The sequence below is a fragment of the Monocercomonoides exilis genome (assembly GCF_001643675.1).
Source record: "Monocercomonoides exilis strain PA203 chromosome Unknown scaffold15-1837935, whole genome shotgun sequence".
Classification (NCBI taxonomy): domain Eukaryota; phylum Preaxostyla; order Oxymonadida; family Polymastigidae; genus Monocercomonoides; species Monocercomonoides exilis.
This window is the reverse complement of record NW_027150560.1, coordinates 801964-820149: the sequence shown is the minus strand read 5'-3', so window position 1 is coordinate 820149 and position 18186 is coordinate 801964. Positions and strand designations below refer to the sequence as shown.

Genomic DNA, 18186 nt, shown 5'->3' with positions numbered 1-18186 from the left:
GATAACGTTGGCATCGCTTCTTTCATTTGTTGCTCATTACATCTCCGTCAACCGCATTATCGTGAAAATTTCGCAGAATTCAAAAATGAATTGTATTTAAGATAATTTTTTCAACCCCATTTTTGGTTTTTTTGAAAAGAAAGAGCTCATCTCCACATTTTTTGAGATCTGAAAGTTGCAACTATTTCTTCAATAATCAGGGAAGCTTTTTGAAAAGATATTTGCTTGACATAGTCATCAAATGGGCGATTATTTTTGAAATCATAACTTTTTTCGGGGTGTCAATTTTTCATTTTCATTTGTCGTTGGGAAGAGATTTTGTATTCTATTTGAGAATTTTACAACAACTGTTTTAAAAACAAATGAAAAGCAGAAATAAAAATCATGATAATGTTTTTCTAGCCTTTTCTCTTTTAAGTGTTCTTTTGTTTATATAAAGGAGAAATATTCAAACCGAAAATTTAATTAGAAATAATATAACATCAAAAATAATCACACAAATATTTATTTTAAGTCTGGCCCGAATAGATTTTTATTTCAAGATCTCAAAAATAAAACAACGGATAAATTTTATGGAGCAAAGAAGAAGAAGAAAAGAATAAGTAGTTAAAGAAAACATATTGTTTTTAATTAAAAGACAACAAAAAGATTACTGGGATCAAGATTATTCCAAATATATATAATTAATTATTGGACGAAGATAAAGTGAAAAAGAATAATGGATAAATTATAAATTCAACAAAGAAAATGAAGAAAACTCAAGCAGAGCAGACGAATGCCAAAGAAGAAAAATAATTTCACTTTTTATTGAATTTATTTTATATTTTAACTGTTCTTCATTTTTCCCCCAAATAATAATAATAATAATTATAATAATGTTAATAAAACTCTGCATTAAAAAACTTCCTGTTTTAAATATACTACAGCTTGATTATACAACAACGCCATCCGTATGATTGCTGTATTGCTCTTTTTTTATAAAGAATTTCATTTCTAAAATTTCCTTTTTCCACATTCATTTAGCCACGTCCTTTGCTCTTCTCAGATGTTTCTGCTATTTCATCCATCCCAAATACCTACAGCAAATTTTCACATATTCCATGATTTCTAAATCCTTCGTAACATAGTGACTATTTGGAACTCATCAATGCACATTATTAGCTCAACTTCTTTATTCCCAATACGCTCATTGCATGCTCAAGCCAAGTGAGCTCTCTTCTGCCATCGTTCCACTTACTATATTTCTACTATCTGTCTCGCTGCCAATACCAATTGCATCTGAAACAGTGAGTATCACTGCACCAACAGGAAAATGTTTAATGAATTCTCGCTTCAGCTCAACAAGCGTCGTACGACTCCCACTCTCTTCCAACAAGCACTGCTCCACAACACCTCCCATCGACAACCCTCGAACACTTTCCGCCTTTGGCCGCTCCCCATTCATTATCTTCTGTCCAGCCACCTCTGCCTCATACTCCCCAAACGGGATTTGAAGGGTCAGGCACTCCCACAGCATCATCCCAATCGAGAATGACACTGACTCCTTTGTTGCTCCCATCTTCTTTTTCATCTGCAGCTCAGGCGCCTTCCACCTCAGGCACTCTTTTTTGAAACTATCTTCATCCTCAAAGGCTGATGAGGGAAGGGAGTCTTCTTCATCATCATCATCGCCACCACTGGCAGATGTCACAACAGTTGATGATGAGATGGAGGATGAATCTGAGTCATCATCTGACAATAAGTCTGAATGCATCACAATGCAGATCACCATGTGTTCGGAGAAAAGAACAATGTGAGGGCTCAAGTTGGAAAGAGATTGAAGATGGTTTTCCATTTCATCAAAGGAGTGGAGTGCCCCATTCGCCACCCAGAACAGGATCTGGGCAGCTGTTTGTTCTCTTTCTTTCAATGTGCCAATCGCCATCTCTTTTGTCTTGTTCAGCCCATGCAAAAGCATGAACAGCGAATCCCTCAAGTCCACAATCAGTTTCTCGTGAGGCGATGAACAGGCCATTGCATCCACCAGATTCGACATCGACGATGTGGTCGGGCACAAATCTTCCCCTCGAACAAATGTGGAATCTGAATCAGTTGAACATGTCGAAGAAATGGATGGTGATGGTGTTCTCTTCCTTATCTCTTCTTCATCAACTTTTTCCAACATCCATTGAGGGATCTTGTTTGAATCATTACCCAATATATATTCAGTGGAACCACTTTCACTCAACAAATGCTCTGATGACTCAGAGTGCTGCATGTTCGTATCATATATTCTCTTCTTCATCCTCTCCTCATTCTTCTTCTCTGCTTCCCTGTCTGCTCTCCTCCATTGCTCCTCAGGTGACATCTCCATCGTCACCATCTCAAACGCCTTAGGATCTTTTCTGATGTTATCATTCACAATTTCTTGTAATTCCTCATTTCTTTCCTTCACTTTCCTCCACCGAACAATAAATGCAACTGCAATGATGAGAACAATAAAAAGGATTATTGCCATGATAATAACAATCAACAGCCAATAAGATTTCCTTTCTTTCCCTCCTTCAACAATCCTTTCATCTCCATTAGCTTTGGGCTCACTTCTGTTCTTCAGAATAAAAGAATCAGTCGATGATTGTTTGTCAGCATCTCCAAACAGAATGCTCACTCTCACCTCTGCCTCATCTCCTGCCTCGCTTATCATCTCCCTTGCCAATCTCCCTTCAACTTCTGTCTCCGACACATATCCACTCTCATCAAACATAAACTTTTCGATCTGCTTTTCTTCTCCAAACTGTTTCACAACCATGAATGACAAGCTGCATGGGAGAAGAAGCTTCCCTTTGAACACAACCTCCACCTCTTCTCCTTTCTCCCTTGCTTCAACGCTTTCCAACACTGGAATGAAGAATGGTGATGCTCTTTCAGAAACAATCCCTTCAAGCAGACAACCCTCATTCAATATCCACATCGATATGTCTGGGAAAACTCCATCTCCTCCTTTCAAACTGGAAATAGACAGTGAAGCAGAATCAGAGCAGATGATGTTTCTTCTCAATGATGGATACCTTTCAATTGATGGATTGTTATTCAAAAGCTCTCCTTTCTCAATCATCATGGATCCTCCACTCACTGTTATCCCTCCCTTTGAGGAGTTGCAGATTGTTGTGTCTTTCATCATCACAGAACTGCTTGAGAAATCAACAATCGAACTATTCCACCGACACATTTCATCAGTAATGTCATTCATTTCTTTTGTATTATCAATTAGGCTTCCCTCAAGTGTACACGAATCCATCAAAACATTCTCAGTCAATGTAATTGTCACTTGGCTTCCTTTCACGCAATTCGATGAGCACTCACGAAAAGAGCAATTACATATCTCAAAGCCAGTTATTGGTCGAGAAATGCAAATAATGCAAGACCCAGATGATGATCTGCTGATATTTGTGAACGATGACAACACTGATGAAAAAACGAGTGAAGAATGACCATTTTCAAATGAGATCAGACTTTCATTTTGCAAAGAGATATTTGTGGCTGTCAACTTTGAAATGCTCACTTTCTCACTCTTTCCACATTCAATCACTGAACTCTTGCATGGGACATCATCCACTACCAGCTCGTCAAATATTGAACCTTCAGAATTCAATATCTGGAACATAGGCTTCGAAAATACCAAATGCCCGATACTACATCGATAAGCCTCAAATATTCCATTTTCAACAATCAACAGAGGACAGTCAAGAAGTGTTTGTGAATTCTCTGTTGTCCTGCTCTCTGACGAGAATGAAACAGATTCGAGAATAAGAGATCCATTCAATTGGTGTATTAAGCATGAGCAGACAACATTCTGCATTCCACCAAAAACAAATGAAACTTTCTCAAACCTAACAGATTCTGAAGTTCTCACAGCTTCTTCATCAGCCAAATCGATTTCATTCACTTTTATCTCAGCACTCCTGCTTGCCTCCATCGACTTGATCGTCACTTTTTGAGCTGAGCATGAGCCAGTTAGTGTCGTCTTATTCCAAATAAACAGCTGTGAATAATCTGAAGGGATGATGTGGCTCACCCCAACATTCAGCGATGAGCATGCACCTATCATTTCCCCACAGTTCTTGCTGTTGCTGTTGTTCCCCACAATCGATGACACAAATATGAATTCGCTCCTGAACACATACACCCTCCCCAGCAGATCCTCTTCATCCCCATAATTGTCTGCTGTGCATCCCCATATCGCAAGATCCTTCACAAACGGCTCTCCAAAATTTATCAGGAACTGTGATTCACTTATCTGCGAGTCAAGGTCTGTGCACTTCACAAACACATCTCTCCCCTTCAGTGCAGCATTCCCCTTGAATGTGATGTTCGACAACACAAATGGTAATTCCCTCTGAGTTGCACTTTGTGATTTCAAAAATATCCCTCCGCCTCTCCCGTTGTTCGAGCAGAAGCAGTCTGTCACATTCGTGTGGTTCATTTCCAGTCTCCCCAACTCATTGAGAAGGAAAAACATTCCTCCTCCTTCATTCGAGCTTGTCGATCCACATTTATCAATTGTTGAGTTCTCCATTTTCAACCTCACTTCATTCGATACATCACAGAAAAGATATGAAGGGTTGCTTGACACACTGTGCTTCACGTTCAAAAATGAACATTGCTCAAATTGAATATTCCACTCTTCTTCTGCATTATCATTTCCATTTCCAGGAATATCACTTTCACTCATCGCAATTGCACTTTTCCCACTCGATGAAATTTCTTCAAATGTCACAACACTCATGATTATCACACAATCAGCTGATATGCTCATTATCTCATGCATCGTTGAGAATCCTGCTATGTTTGTATTTTCAATCTCAACGATTCCTTTTGAGGCACTTATCAATACAAATGTCAATTCACCTTCAGCATTGTCACTCATATGAATTAAACATCCTGCAATAGTCGTTTTGATTGAATCAGTACCTGTCTGGATGAGGATATTTGCCTCGCTATCGAAGGCGGTTGGGATCAGAATCCCCACTTCTTTGAATTGAACAACTCCTTCACATTCAACAACAGCATCCTTGTATCCTTCAATTGCTTTCACAAACATGATTTTGTCGGTTTCGCTATTTATTCCTTCCAATCTCATCCCACCCACACTCATTTCACTCCTCACATCACAAGTCCCCTGAACTGCAATAGATTCAATCCCTAAGCTGCTCCCTCTTTTTACCCCATAATCAGCAGATCCACACGGATACTCCAACAGCCCACACACAACCACATTGTTTCCTTCCCGCGCCACATGCACACTCGATCCAACCTCTTTCCAGAAATAGATCAGTGGGATTGCGCACTCTCTATTTCCTCCATCATACCCTCTCATCGAGTCTTCGGTCAGTATTTCCAGTCTATCTTTCACAAATGGCAGCGTTTCGTTCTTGATACTGCTGATAAGCGATGGAGATGCAACAAATAAATCCTTTCCAAACCTTGCATTGTTTGGCTTGTCAGAAGAAAAAGTTGGAGAGGATATCACAAAATCTGTCTCACCCGATTCACTCAACAAGCTCAACATTATTCCTCCTCCATGTCCAACTCCTTCCCCTTCATATGGAGCTGAGCAACAATAAAACTTGCACTTGTTCATCAACAGGTTAGTGCTTGCAGACGCTTCATAAAAAATGCACCTCCTCCAATCTCATTTCCTTCTCCTTCAATAGCGCACCCTTCAAATGTGCAGTCATTTATTTCAACTTTGAAATCTCCACTGTCATCCTTGTTCGATACACTTATACATCCTCCACTTCCCTTCGAACGAGAAATTGATAAAAATGTGCATCCTGATATCTCTTCAATATTTCCATTGTGGCACTCAACAACACATCCATTGCCAAACGTGATTTCTCCAAAATCACTGTTCGTCATATTCAGTGAAGGCCTTGAATTAACACTTCCATCAACAATGAAAAACGATGAATCTCCTATTCTCATGTCCTTTGTTGAAAACTCACTCACTTCTACAGCCCCTCCAACAGCTTTCACAAACACTGTTGAAATAGAATCAGCGCCTCCTTCCATCCCACATTTGTTCAGTGTGAGTTTCCTTGAATGACATTCAAACACACTTTCATGAGATGAAAGCGATCGAATCAAAGAAAAGATAATTCCAGTCACAGATGCTACGACTGTGTTCTCAATCAATCCGTTTTGCATTCCTTCTTTCTGATCAGCGATACCACATTTCATCTCATTCTGTTCTCCCTTGAAGCTCCATTCATCTGTCCTCAAGCTCAATTCATCCTCAAAGGCAAATGATTCGAGAATGGTTATATCTTTTTTCTTCCCTTCAAAGTGGACTGATGCTGCCTTGGCGATTGTGGGGCATGGAAATGACTCATATCCACACTTCGAAAAATCATAACTCAATGATCCTCCTCCAACAAAGGCAGACCCTGAAAAGTTATCCCACAGATACACCACCAGCGGGATGGCAAATGTCTCATTCAATGTTGATCTCTCAAATCCATTCAATTTTGAATAGTTATTCAAATCAACATTAAATACAATCGATCTTATGCTAATCACACTCGATAGATCATATGAGTTAATGAAGATTTCTTTCCCTTCTCTTGCATCACACCCAGAAAATGAAACATCCTTCAAAATAAATGAACTCGCCCCATCATCCAGATGAAGATAAATCCCACCTCCATATCCACGCTCTCCATATGCTGTTTGTGTTGCCTTGCATCTCAAAAGCTGGAGCACGTTGCCTTCATCATTTGAAGTCGTCTCTTGCATTTGGTCAGCATCTGTCATGTTTCCCACAGTGAAGGATGATCCTTCTTTCATCTCAACCCACAACCCTCCTCCATTTCCCCCATTGCTCTCGCACCCTGACATCATCCCTCCAACAATTTCCAGAGAGCAATCTCTCCCAAGTGTGCATCCCATTGCGCCTCCGTTTCCTTCAATTCCTCTGAAACCACTCATCGTATTGTTTGTCAGTTTCAACAACTTGGCTGAATTTGTGGAAATAACTCTTATTGTTCCTGATGGCAAATCTGTTTGCGAAGATGCTTTCACCGAAAATGTTGAATCTTTAATCGAAAAAGATGCTCCATTCGCCACTCCAAACAAAACACTATTTTCTGTCGAGCTCATATCCTCAGCACTCATGGATGTGAATGTTCCAGCAGCATTGCTTCCATCAAGAGAAATCAACGGACAATTCCCAATGGTCAAGGACAATACATTCAACGATGAAACAGAAACCTTCCCTGCTGATGTTGACAAAAACACATAAGATAAGGCTGATTGGGAGTCTTGAAATGTCAGTGAGCAGATTTCAAGTGAAAATGATTGTGAGGCAGAACTGAAGAATGATTCGTGATTTGGAAGAGCAGATGGAACAGAGAAAACAAGTGATTTCAAATTCGTATTTGCATCCACAGTTATCATTCCTTTTTTCACTCCATCAGAATCGTCAATCACCTTCCATCCACTGTTTTCATCTTTCCCTCTGATTGTGTGCTTGAAGGAGTCAAACATAAGCTCGCTTTTCACTTCAATCTTTCCATCGACAACAATCTTCTTTTCTTCTTCTTGCCTCGTCAAACAATGACTCAGAGTTTGACATGGGACTTCAGCGAACCCGCAATAAAAATAATCAAATGCATCAACATTGCTCACAAAGATCTCATCTGGCAAAGGAATCAAATAAACGCACATCGGAATTGGGAACGACTCATCCCCATTTTCATATCCTTGTATCTTTCTCTTCGTATCAAACGAAGCTGTCAAACATGCGATCCTTTCACTTTTTGCTGTTGACTCCAAGTTGATCGAGTCAACAAAAATGTCACTTCCCCATTTGGCTCTGTTCCCTTCAAATCCTGATGAAATCTGAAACTCTGCATATATATCTCTCACTTTCAGCCCAATCCCTCCTCCTCTGCCTTGGATGGTCGAGACATAACAGTTTCTCACAACGCCTCCATTCATCGTCAAAGAACCAACATTCCCCACTTCAACCATCATACCCCCTCCAAACTCAGAGGCTTCACTCCCACACCCATCAAGTGTGCATCCTTCAAGAGTTATTGAATATGACCATTCACTCACACTTATCAGCGATGATCCTGCTGTTGTTCTCACAATGTTGCTGAATGTGCAGTTATCCAGAGACAATGAAACAGGCGATCCTTGAGACAGAGACATCACACTTGTGGTGCTGAATGTTTGTGACCATCTCACATCTTTCATCTTCAACTCTCCCCCTTCCATCTCCACAAGTGAGTTCTGAATGCTCCTCTCTTCTGAATGATCTGCATCCATCGATATATTCATTCTCTCCAAATTGATCCCACCAGACCCTTGAACCTCAAACAATCTGCTTCTTCGATTATTTTCAACTGATGAGTTGTGAATCACAGACAGATCGCTCACACTCAACTCTCCTGTTCCAACACAAAACAGACTCAATCCATTTGATTCAAATCGTGTTTCAATGGCTGAGCCAGCTGGCGAAACTCCATTCACAGAGATTGTTCTCCCACCAACAACAACTTCTTTTCCTTCAACAACTGTTCCACTCAACACCTTCATTTCCTCCACAAACCCAACAATCATTTGTGTTAGGCAATGGCTGATTGTGAGGCATGAGTAGCTTTCATTCAACCCGCAACTGAATGTGTCTTTTGCTTTTGGCTGTGTCTGAGTTGAAGCAACAAATCTGCATTTGCTGAAGTTGTTTGGAAGCCAATCACTTTTATCTCCATCTGCATAATATCTCACTCCTTCTGTTCGCGTTGAATAACAGAAAGCAACTTGAGAATTTGTGAAGTTGTCATCAACATAAATATCATTTCCTAGAGGGGAAGTATTCTCGTGGAAAAAGCAAAACCACAAAAGATTTCCGTTGTATCCATTTATCCTGATGCTTATGGCTCCTCCATGGCAAGCTGAATAACATCTTTGAAACAAACAATTTTTCGCAACAATTTTATCAACGGGATACCAAGTTATTAATCCCCCACCCCCAGAGCTGCTTGGATCGTGTCCACTACAATTCATGAATGAACAGTCCAAAACACAATCTTTTGTTTTGTTTGCTTTTGAACTCCAAATTCCAAGTCCTCCTGCATCGTCTCCTGACCATCCATCTTTGAAAAAGCAATTTTCAACAAAAACTTGGATTTTCATTCCGGAAATTTCTGCTCCTGCACCTCCAAAATGGTTTGATGAAACGCAATAACACTCAATAAATGTGGAATGTCTCACAGTGCATTCAGCAATATTCAATGCATATATTCCTCCACCTCTTTCGGATGTTGCATTGCATTTCACAAACGATGAATTTTCAACAGTTAATGTGGCATTTGAATTGTCATGCACATTCAGTGCTCCACCACATGGAGCTGAGCATTCATTCCATTCAGCATTCTTATATGTCTGTGTTTGAGTTGTTGAATTTCTTTCTGTATTTCCCACTCTCCAATCCACCCTTTCGTTGTGGAGGAATGTGCAGTTGTTGCAGTAAAAGAAAACAGATCCTTCTGTTCCACTTACAATCCCTCCCTCCAGCACATTCACCGATCTTTCAACTTGGCAATCCTCAATTGAACTCATTTTCATCATTGGAACTTTCTCATTTGGCACTTCATCTGTTTCCATGAATTTCATTGTGATATTTGTAAAAGCACAGTTTTTGATTCCTTCAAAACTTCCTTCTCCATTTCTCAAAACACTTCCACTCCCACAAAACACAATGTCCTTCCACTCGCTTTTTCTCACAAACAACGATGAATCTTCTCCTTCCATCTGCACAAGACTCTTCATCATCAACTCACAATTGTTATTTCTTCTTTCTGTGTTCAAAGAAGTGTTTATCATTTCACATGTTCCTTCATTGAAGATAAAATGCCCATTGAGTCCTCTTTTTCTCATCAACAAGCAGTCATCAAGGCGCAGGAATGACTTTGCTCGAATGTCAAATGCCACACTATCATATTCCTTTTCCAACATTATTTCCTTCAATTCGACTGAAGAATTGTGTATTTTGCAGAACAGTTGAACAACACTTCCCTGCTCCAAAATATGACTTTCAGACTGAGCAGGAATGTGATATTCTTCATGTCCATTCCTTTGTGCATCATTTGAATCTATGCCACTAATAGTGAAACACAAGCACTCAGCCAAAACCAAAAGAATCATTGTCATAAGGAAATAATGGGTCATTATTTACCATTATTTTATTTAATTAAACGATTATTTTGAACTCTTATCAATATTGATTCTTCTTGCCATTCTTCTATTTGAAAAACCGATCGTCATTTCAATTATTCTATCAAGAAATAATTTTATCATTTTGCTGTTAAAGATTGGTTTTTTCTTTTTCACCACTATTGAATCACATATATTTTATTAAATTCGATCTGAATGAAGTATGTTTTCCTCCAAAGATCATTTCCAACGATTAATTCTTCATGGAGGAATTTCCTTTCAATGAAAAGAAGAATAGCTATAAAAGGAAATATTTTCATTTGAAATATTTAAAGAATGAAATTGGAATAAAAAAAGAACAACATTTTCACAAACTTCAAATGTTCAAAGAGATGTCTTATTCGTTTGAGAAGTGAATCTGATTTTCATCAATAATTCCATCCCTTCAAAGCCGTTCTTGTTTTGAAAACTTCATTTCAAATTCCTTTAAAAGTCATTTTTTCCTCTTTTCTCTCTTCCTTTTCTATCATTTTTTCATTCGCTATTTCAGAATCTTCATTATTTCTTCTGAGTTGTTTTGTCAAATTTATTTCAATTATCTTCACTTTTTCCATTTTCTTATGTCGCTCATGCTTCATCTTCAAAGCATTCAACTTTTCCAAAAAAAAAAAAAAAATACTTCCCAATCATTAATGGTCTTCCTTCCAGTGCAGCGCAAATCTTTCATTTTTGATGTGTTTTCTTCTTTTAATCCTCCTTTTTGATTCTTTGTTTATGATTGTTTTGAAACAAACTGGAAAACATCTCATTTCGAGCTTTCGTTTCTTTTTTCGCAAAATAGTCATCGTTCATCAATGAATCTTTTAGAAAGAAAAAAGAAGCGATTTACAACATTGACTCAAATTCTTCGTCACTTTTCCTGAAATCTTTTTTTCTCTTGATTCTTTTGACAATAATTTCAAAACTTTTCATCAAAAACAAAAGATTAATAAATATTTGAAAAAATAAAGAAAATAAATGCAAAACCTTCAATTTTGATGGTGTAGCCATTGTTACCAATGAGTTATTTGTTTTTCATTAGGTTTTTGTGTCAAAGGCATCATTTGTCATTGAATCCCACTTTTTCAAGCGAATAAAGGAAATCTTTGTAAATCATCATTGAAAAGATTCTTGAGTCAGAAAATTAATCCCTTTAATCTGCAAAGCGCTTTTGCTCTATCCCAAGCAAATCTTTTCTTTCAAAGCAATTTATTCACATATTAAGGATAAAATTTATAAAAAACAAATAAGTGCAATATGTTCACAAAGAAGAATGATTGTTTCTTTTGAAATGAAGATTATTACATTTCCAAGTTTCACAAAATCATTCATTATCTGTTATGAAAGAATATTTCATTTGCAAAAGCAAACTCTTTAATTACTGGAACAAACATCCAAATCAACTATTTCAAAAGTGTAATTCATTTCGAAGTTAATTTTATTATTTTTGTTGAATTTTTCAATTTCAAAACTGCTGAATATTTTTTAAAAAAGTTCGATTCTATCAAAATAATCAATATTCAAAAATATCCTTTGTTATATATTTATCTCATACATTTTATGTTGACATTCGCGAATCAATTACAATTTGAATGTTTAAAAATGTCTTCAATGCATGAAACAGAAAAAAAAACCTTTCCCTGAAAAATGACTTTCTTCAAAAATCATCACTTTAATCGATAAACCATGAACATGATCAAAGTTTGTCAAGTTGATTGCTTGGATCAAACAAAACAAATTAAAATAAAACCAATATATAAAAATTGGGTCGGATTTTGATCAGCATACAGTTTTTTTATCAGATCCTAATTTTTAGACTTTTATTGCTTCAAAAATAAGCCTGTATTCAATGAGAATTATTTTAAGACAAATGACATGCTATTAAAAGATTGCATGCTACATTTATTAGAAAACATATTCTTCAAATGAAAAATTTAAGTTTTTAAAGTTCTATTTTTTGATCAATGTTTTGCTCGTATTTCCACGAGCTTTTGGCACTCAGTGCTTTTCTGGCTGGCATTGTTTTCAAACTTTTCTTTTTTATATATTTTCATTATTTTCTAATTTGAGAAACTCTTTATTTCCATCAGTTTTCACACCTCATCTTTTTAATATAAAATCCAAATATCAACAAAAGAAATATTAAATAGATAATTATTTTGTGTTTATATAATGAAACATTATGAGCAATAATATATTTATTAAAATTCTTTGTAAATTTTGTGTGTGTCAAAAGTTAAAAGTTGAAAACTCAATTTCAAAATTTTCATTTTTTGGGGACAAAAAATTCATAATGTTATAATTTTTTCCTCATCAAAAATTTGCAATGCCAAATTGTTTAATCAACACACATTATAAATTCAAATAACAACAACTTGGGTTATTCTTCTTGAAAAGTCGCAAATGTTTAATACCTGTGTTTAAAAAACTGTACCACATTTGATTATGTTTGTCAACAAATCTACAAAATTTTATACCATACACATATTCTTGTGTCTAATATGTTTTATTATTCTTTTTTGTAAAGAGATAAAGTTTGATGAGTTAATTGACAAAAATGTTCAAATGAGATTCAGTTTTTATTTAACACAGATATATGGATTATTCTTTTTGAAAAGTCGCAAATGTTTGATTCTCAAATAAATAAAAATTTTCATATTTTGCTCAAATTTCTGTTCCCATTTACGAAACTTCACCAAAATAAAATCCATTTCTTAATAATGATAATTTAAACATTCATGAGAAGATTCATGAGCGGTGACAGAAATTTGAGCAAAACATGAAATTTTTGATTTTTTTTGAAAATAAAATATTTGCGACTTTTCAAAAAGAATAACACATTTCGTCCCAGCACTGTCGATTAACGGAATCAGTCAACTGAATCTGAGATCACACAACACAGAAGTGATGTTCTATATAAACAGATGAAATGCAGGAATGAATCTGAGAACTGTGAGGTGAAAGATATGAAGATGGAGAGAATAGATGCAGATAGAGATGAGAGTCAATCACACACTTGGTTCCAAGAACAAAAAAGGAGATGCTTTCTCAAGGTTCACAAGTGCAGGAGATTACGAAGTTTGAGCAGAAGAGATACTGGAGATTCTGAGGATAGCATAGATGATACTGACTTTGGATACGTTTTCAACAAGTCATAATCACAAGTTGGAGAGATGGATAGCGTTGGTAGAAATTGAACCAGTAGGTAATTTGACCTTTTTTGTGAATTTTTGAAATATTATTGATTGCTTAAATTAATAATTATTATTTAATTGTAAAAAATTTAAAAAATCTTTGATAAAAAAATAAAAATTAAAATCATTGATCAAACACATAATTAATTTTGTTCAATTTTCATTTTGTGTTTTGTGAACTTATTATGACATTAAAATTGTTTATAACCAAATATATTTTCCGATAAAATAAAATTCAACGTGTTTCATAAATTAATTTTCATCAACTTGCTTCTTATAAGTTGTAATCAAATTATATTCGAAGAATAATGAATATTTGATAATTGGTTGTTTTTAAAGAGAGAGGATCTCTCAGTTAAGAAAATTCATCAATTATGTGTGAATGGAGTGGATCGAAGACAATAGGAGAAAGCGACTATTACACTGATGGGATATCGAGTGGAGGGGCAATTTTCATGCACAACAAGGGAAATGGAGAACTTTCAGTTTCTCATTGCACTTTCAGCAACTGCTATGCTCATTATTCAGGAGGCGGTTTAAATTGCCACAATAAAATTTGTTGAGATTGTGAATAACACATTTGATTCTTGTTCTGCGCAAAATTATTGTGGGGGTGGAATATTCATAAATAAGATTTCAGCATGTGTTCGGATCAGCGGATGTGAATTTCAGAATTGCAAAGCAGATCGAGTGGGAGGAGGACTTTATCTTAATGATTTTCAGGTTTCAGGAACAGATTGCATTCCAACAGAAAATGGAGGAGGGGAAAGTGCGTGTGTGCTTGACTGCATTTTCACTTCATGCTCAGTTTCTGCAAATAACGGTGGAGGCATGTGTTGTCAATATGTTCTAACGAAATTCAAAATGAGGAGCATTCTGTTTCTATCATGTAATGCATCGGCATATGGAAGGGATTTTGGTTTCATCCTGCTCAATCAACAGAGCCAAGTGATGAGTTTTATTGTTATTTTTTGTTCTTTCACGAATGCAAATGCAGAACAACCTCCACTACATATGGGCATGATGTGATGTATTTTGATCAATATAATGTTTTTTAGTCTTCAAACAATCCTTTCTATGAATGCTACACAACAAATGAAAATGACAAGAGAGCATGTTATGGATATGATTATTCAAATGGGAGTTGGTCATACTATCACACAGAAAAAAAGGATTGGCTGAAAAGAGGGATTCTCAACCGATTTGTGGCTGTGAGCAGTGGAGTTGACGACGATCAGTGTGGAATGGACCAGTCTAGCGCAAGCCGAACAACTGGTGTCGCAGTTAGTCAAAGTTTGACGCAAACGATCTTATCGATTACACCGATGGAAGGAAAACATCAAAGAGAGACAACGACAATTGAAATTGGAGAAAAGAATATATCTGTTGTTGGGAGAGGAAAGACAGTGAGTGTGATTGGGACGAATTTTCTTTCTTCGACTTCGACAACGCTGTTCAGTGTGTCAACAGGTCATCTGGGAATGAGCCGTTTGAAGGTTGACTGCAACTCAATTGCCAAAACTTCACCAATTGCATTTGTGGTGCCTGATGGGAGCGGTCCAGTCTCATTGGAGGATGTTTTTATCTCAGGAGTAACTGGAGGAAGCATAATATCTCCATCTGTGTTTGAAGTGCAGTTAAGGCAGCTGACATTGAGTGATATTGAGATAGAAAATATGAAAATGAGTCAACCTCTGTTTGTCGAGCCATCATCAGCAGGATCAACATAAGGAGAAAGAATTCTGGTGAAAGAAATAATTCTGAATGTTAATCGGACAATATGTGATGGCGTTGTGATTGCGAAAAGTGTGAAGGCAGGTGAGACTTTTGTGGTGTGGAATTCAACGAAGGAGGAATGTGGACGCAAGAGCAGAAATAGATGAGGGATAAAGATTGAGTTGAAGGATTAAATAAGCGAAATTTGTATTGAAACATCAATTTCGAAAGACAGAAAAATTGAATTTTTGTGGAAAAGTTTTTCTGAAAACAGATAAAAACTTTACAAAAACAGTTGTGATACCTGGAATATGTGTGATTATTTTTGAAATCATATTTTTTCATGCATATTTTTCGGTACAAAAATTAATCATAAATGTTTTCCAAGAAACAGTGAAAAGTGAAGAAGCTTATTGAAGACAATTTTTTCTTTGATTAGGTTAAAATATTTCTTTTCAAAATAGTTGAGATAAATTTTGTATTTGATCACAAAATCTCTTCAAAAAACAAACAATCTTTGAAAATAAACACCCCGAAAAAAGATATGATTTCAAAAATAATCACCCACATAGTATTTATTAATTACAACAATCAATAATATTTCGAGAATTCACAAAGAAAAAAGTCAAATTCATTATTGATACAATTTAGACCTATGCCCCTGTCTCGCTGATTGTTCCAATGATTCAGAAAACGAAGTGGTAGAAAGTTAAAGTGATCTCACTCCTGCCGAGCAGGAAAGTCCATAACTGGGACACTCTTTAGAGGTCGACACCACACAGGAGCTGGGGCTGGAATCTGCAAAAGAAAGTTTTTCGAAAATGCACTTCAATGCTATGGACGAATGCAAGTCTTCTTCAAGGACGGTTGAGGATCGTGCAGTTGAATCCTTTCAGCGGATAGGAGAAGAATGGTGGAAACACGCTTTGAAGCAAAAAGCTTTCTCAACAGATCTTGCAGAGGAGTGCTGCAAGGAAATAGCGGAGACAATGTGGAAAGGAAACCTCTTCGGCTATGCACATTTTGGAAAACAATGGAATGAATGTGTCCACAAAGAAACATTGGACAATATTTTCGATTGGGAATCGAATTGCTCCAACGTAATTTTATCACTAAGGAATGGCTGAATGTCGCTCACGTGCTTGCAAATAACAAGAGCTGCAGTTTCTTTTTATTCCAGTCTCGTTTTCAATACGTGCTTTGGTGATATCCCACTCATAAAGATGCTATTCAGAGCATTCAGAAGAATAAACAGATAAAAGAAAAAAGAAAGCAAAGAAATCTGGAATCCACAGACGTTGAAGAAATAATTTGCAGATCAGGTGCTGAATGAGACACTAAGCTTTAAGCAATTGACAATAAAAGTGATTGTATTCACAATATTATTTTCTGCTTGCTCATTTACTGAGTTGGAGGGAATTGATATGAGAAGCTCAAGGTTTAAAGAAGAAGGAATATATCTTGACACGAGACTGAAGACTTCAGAGACAAGCACGGAGATTGCCGTCCCGTATTTATAAGAATTACCACTTATTTGTCCTGCTTTCGCGATTAAGACCTTGTGGGAGAGAGTTCAACAAGCAAATCCAAACACGAACAGTTTGCTCCTAAATACAAATACCTTTGCGCCATTGACATCAGGAAGAATTCGCAAATATGCGAAGGAAGCTCTTTCCAACGCCGGGATACTAGACACTTTTACTCCAAACTCAATCAAGGCATCTTCGATTTCGGCTTTGACAATGGGAGGTTTTCCTCCAGTGCAGATTGCAAAGTTTGCATATCTTTCAATTCAGGCAAGGATAATTGTTTGACATCACTTCATGTCAGATTTTGATTCATCAATGGGCAGGGTTATTGCTTCATCAACAGAAGGATTGATAAAGCAGACGAAGCACACTGAAAAAGGCGAACAGAGAGGAAGGAAAGAAAGCTAGAATAACGAGGAAAAGATGGTCGCAGTTGTGAAAAAACAGTGCCATATGAGAAAAAAAAATGACAAAAATCAAGTGACTAACGACTACCAAAATAATTATCCCTTTAAAGATTGAAGAACCAAAGGAAGATGAATAAGAGGATACAGCCTTCAACATATGGTTCTTTATCAAAACAAGATCACAATATAAAAAAAGAAAAAATTCAGAAGGAATGGAAAGAATAAAAAGCTGTTGTCATAATGTGATCAGAAAAGCCTTGCAAGCATGTGATCTCAAATACAAGAGAAAGAATTGAATAACGTTTGTCTTATCCAAACTTTCATATAGACGAAGAAAACAATCTTATTAAAGATAATTAAAAAAGCATATATGGGGTTAATTATTGCACTTCGAACATTTTCATTGAAGAATAACGCTCAACGAATGAACTTTTTGTGATCAAAAAAATAAACATAAAATGGGTTCATATTTTTATCGTGTGATGTCAAAACGCATAATTATTTTTATTCAAATGATGTTTGTTTACAGAAATAAAAATCCAATTCATTTTTAAATCCATTATAAATTATTAAAGCATTGATTAAAACAAAGATTTATTGCCTATTTCTAAAAACACTTTAAGGTTCATGTTTTCCTCCATATAAAGTGATAATTCTGTTTCATTCTGTTTTCAGAGACTTTGATATTGTATTTTTTTATCTCAAATATTTGTTGAAAAAATGACTTTTTTGAATAATCAAAGATCATCAAAATAGTGAAAATAATAAAGTCAGAATATGATAATACAGCAAATGATAATAAATAGTTGTCTTTGAAATGTTCATAGAATTTTCGAATAGTGTCATATTTTTATTGGATCCTATTTTTTTAAAATCAATTATTCAGCCACCTGCATTTCTGTTTATTTATAGAATTTTAGGTATATAAGGAAAATATTAGCAACTGAATAAATACATTCAAATGCATAGCCTGTTTCTTATGGGGGAAAAATGGGGGGGGGGGGGGGGGGTTAAAAGCCTCCCGTTGAAAATCTATCAGTTACAGGTTGGTTCCAATGGATGAAATTCAAAAAATATGAATTTAATGTATTAAAAATAAAATTT

General features: G+C 36.1%; 2 protein-coding genes across 2 annotated transcripts; one reads left to right on the top strand and one right to left on the bottom strand.

Moving 5' to 3' along the window:
- Positions 1-1186: 1186 nt before the first annotated feature.
- On the bottom strand, positions 1187-10194 carry MONOS_15439 (uncharacterized protein; the record flags this gene model as incomplete). The annotated part of the gene is made up of 2 exons (XM_067868315.1): positions 1187-5589; positions 5661-10194. 2 exons carry the CDS (start codon positions 10192-10194, stop codon positions 1187-1189), a joined length of 8937 nt encoding a protein of 2978 aa, XP_067729966.1.
- Positions 10195-14334: 4140 nt separating this feature from the next.
- Positions 14335-15160, top strand: MONOS_15438 (uncharacterized protein; the record flags this gene model as incomplete). Its single annotated transcript, XM_067868314.1, has 2 exons — positions 14335-14349; positions 14489-15160. 2 exons carry the CDS (start codon positions 14335-14337, stop codon positions 15158-15160), a joined length of 687 nt encoding a protein of 228 aa, XP_067729965.1.
- Between the last annotated feature and the right edge of the window lie 3026 nt (positions 15161-18186).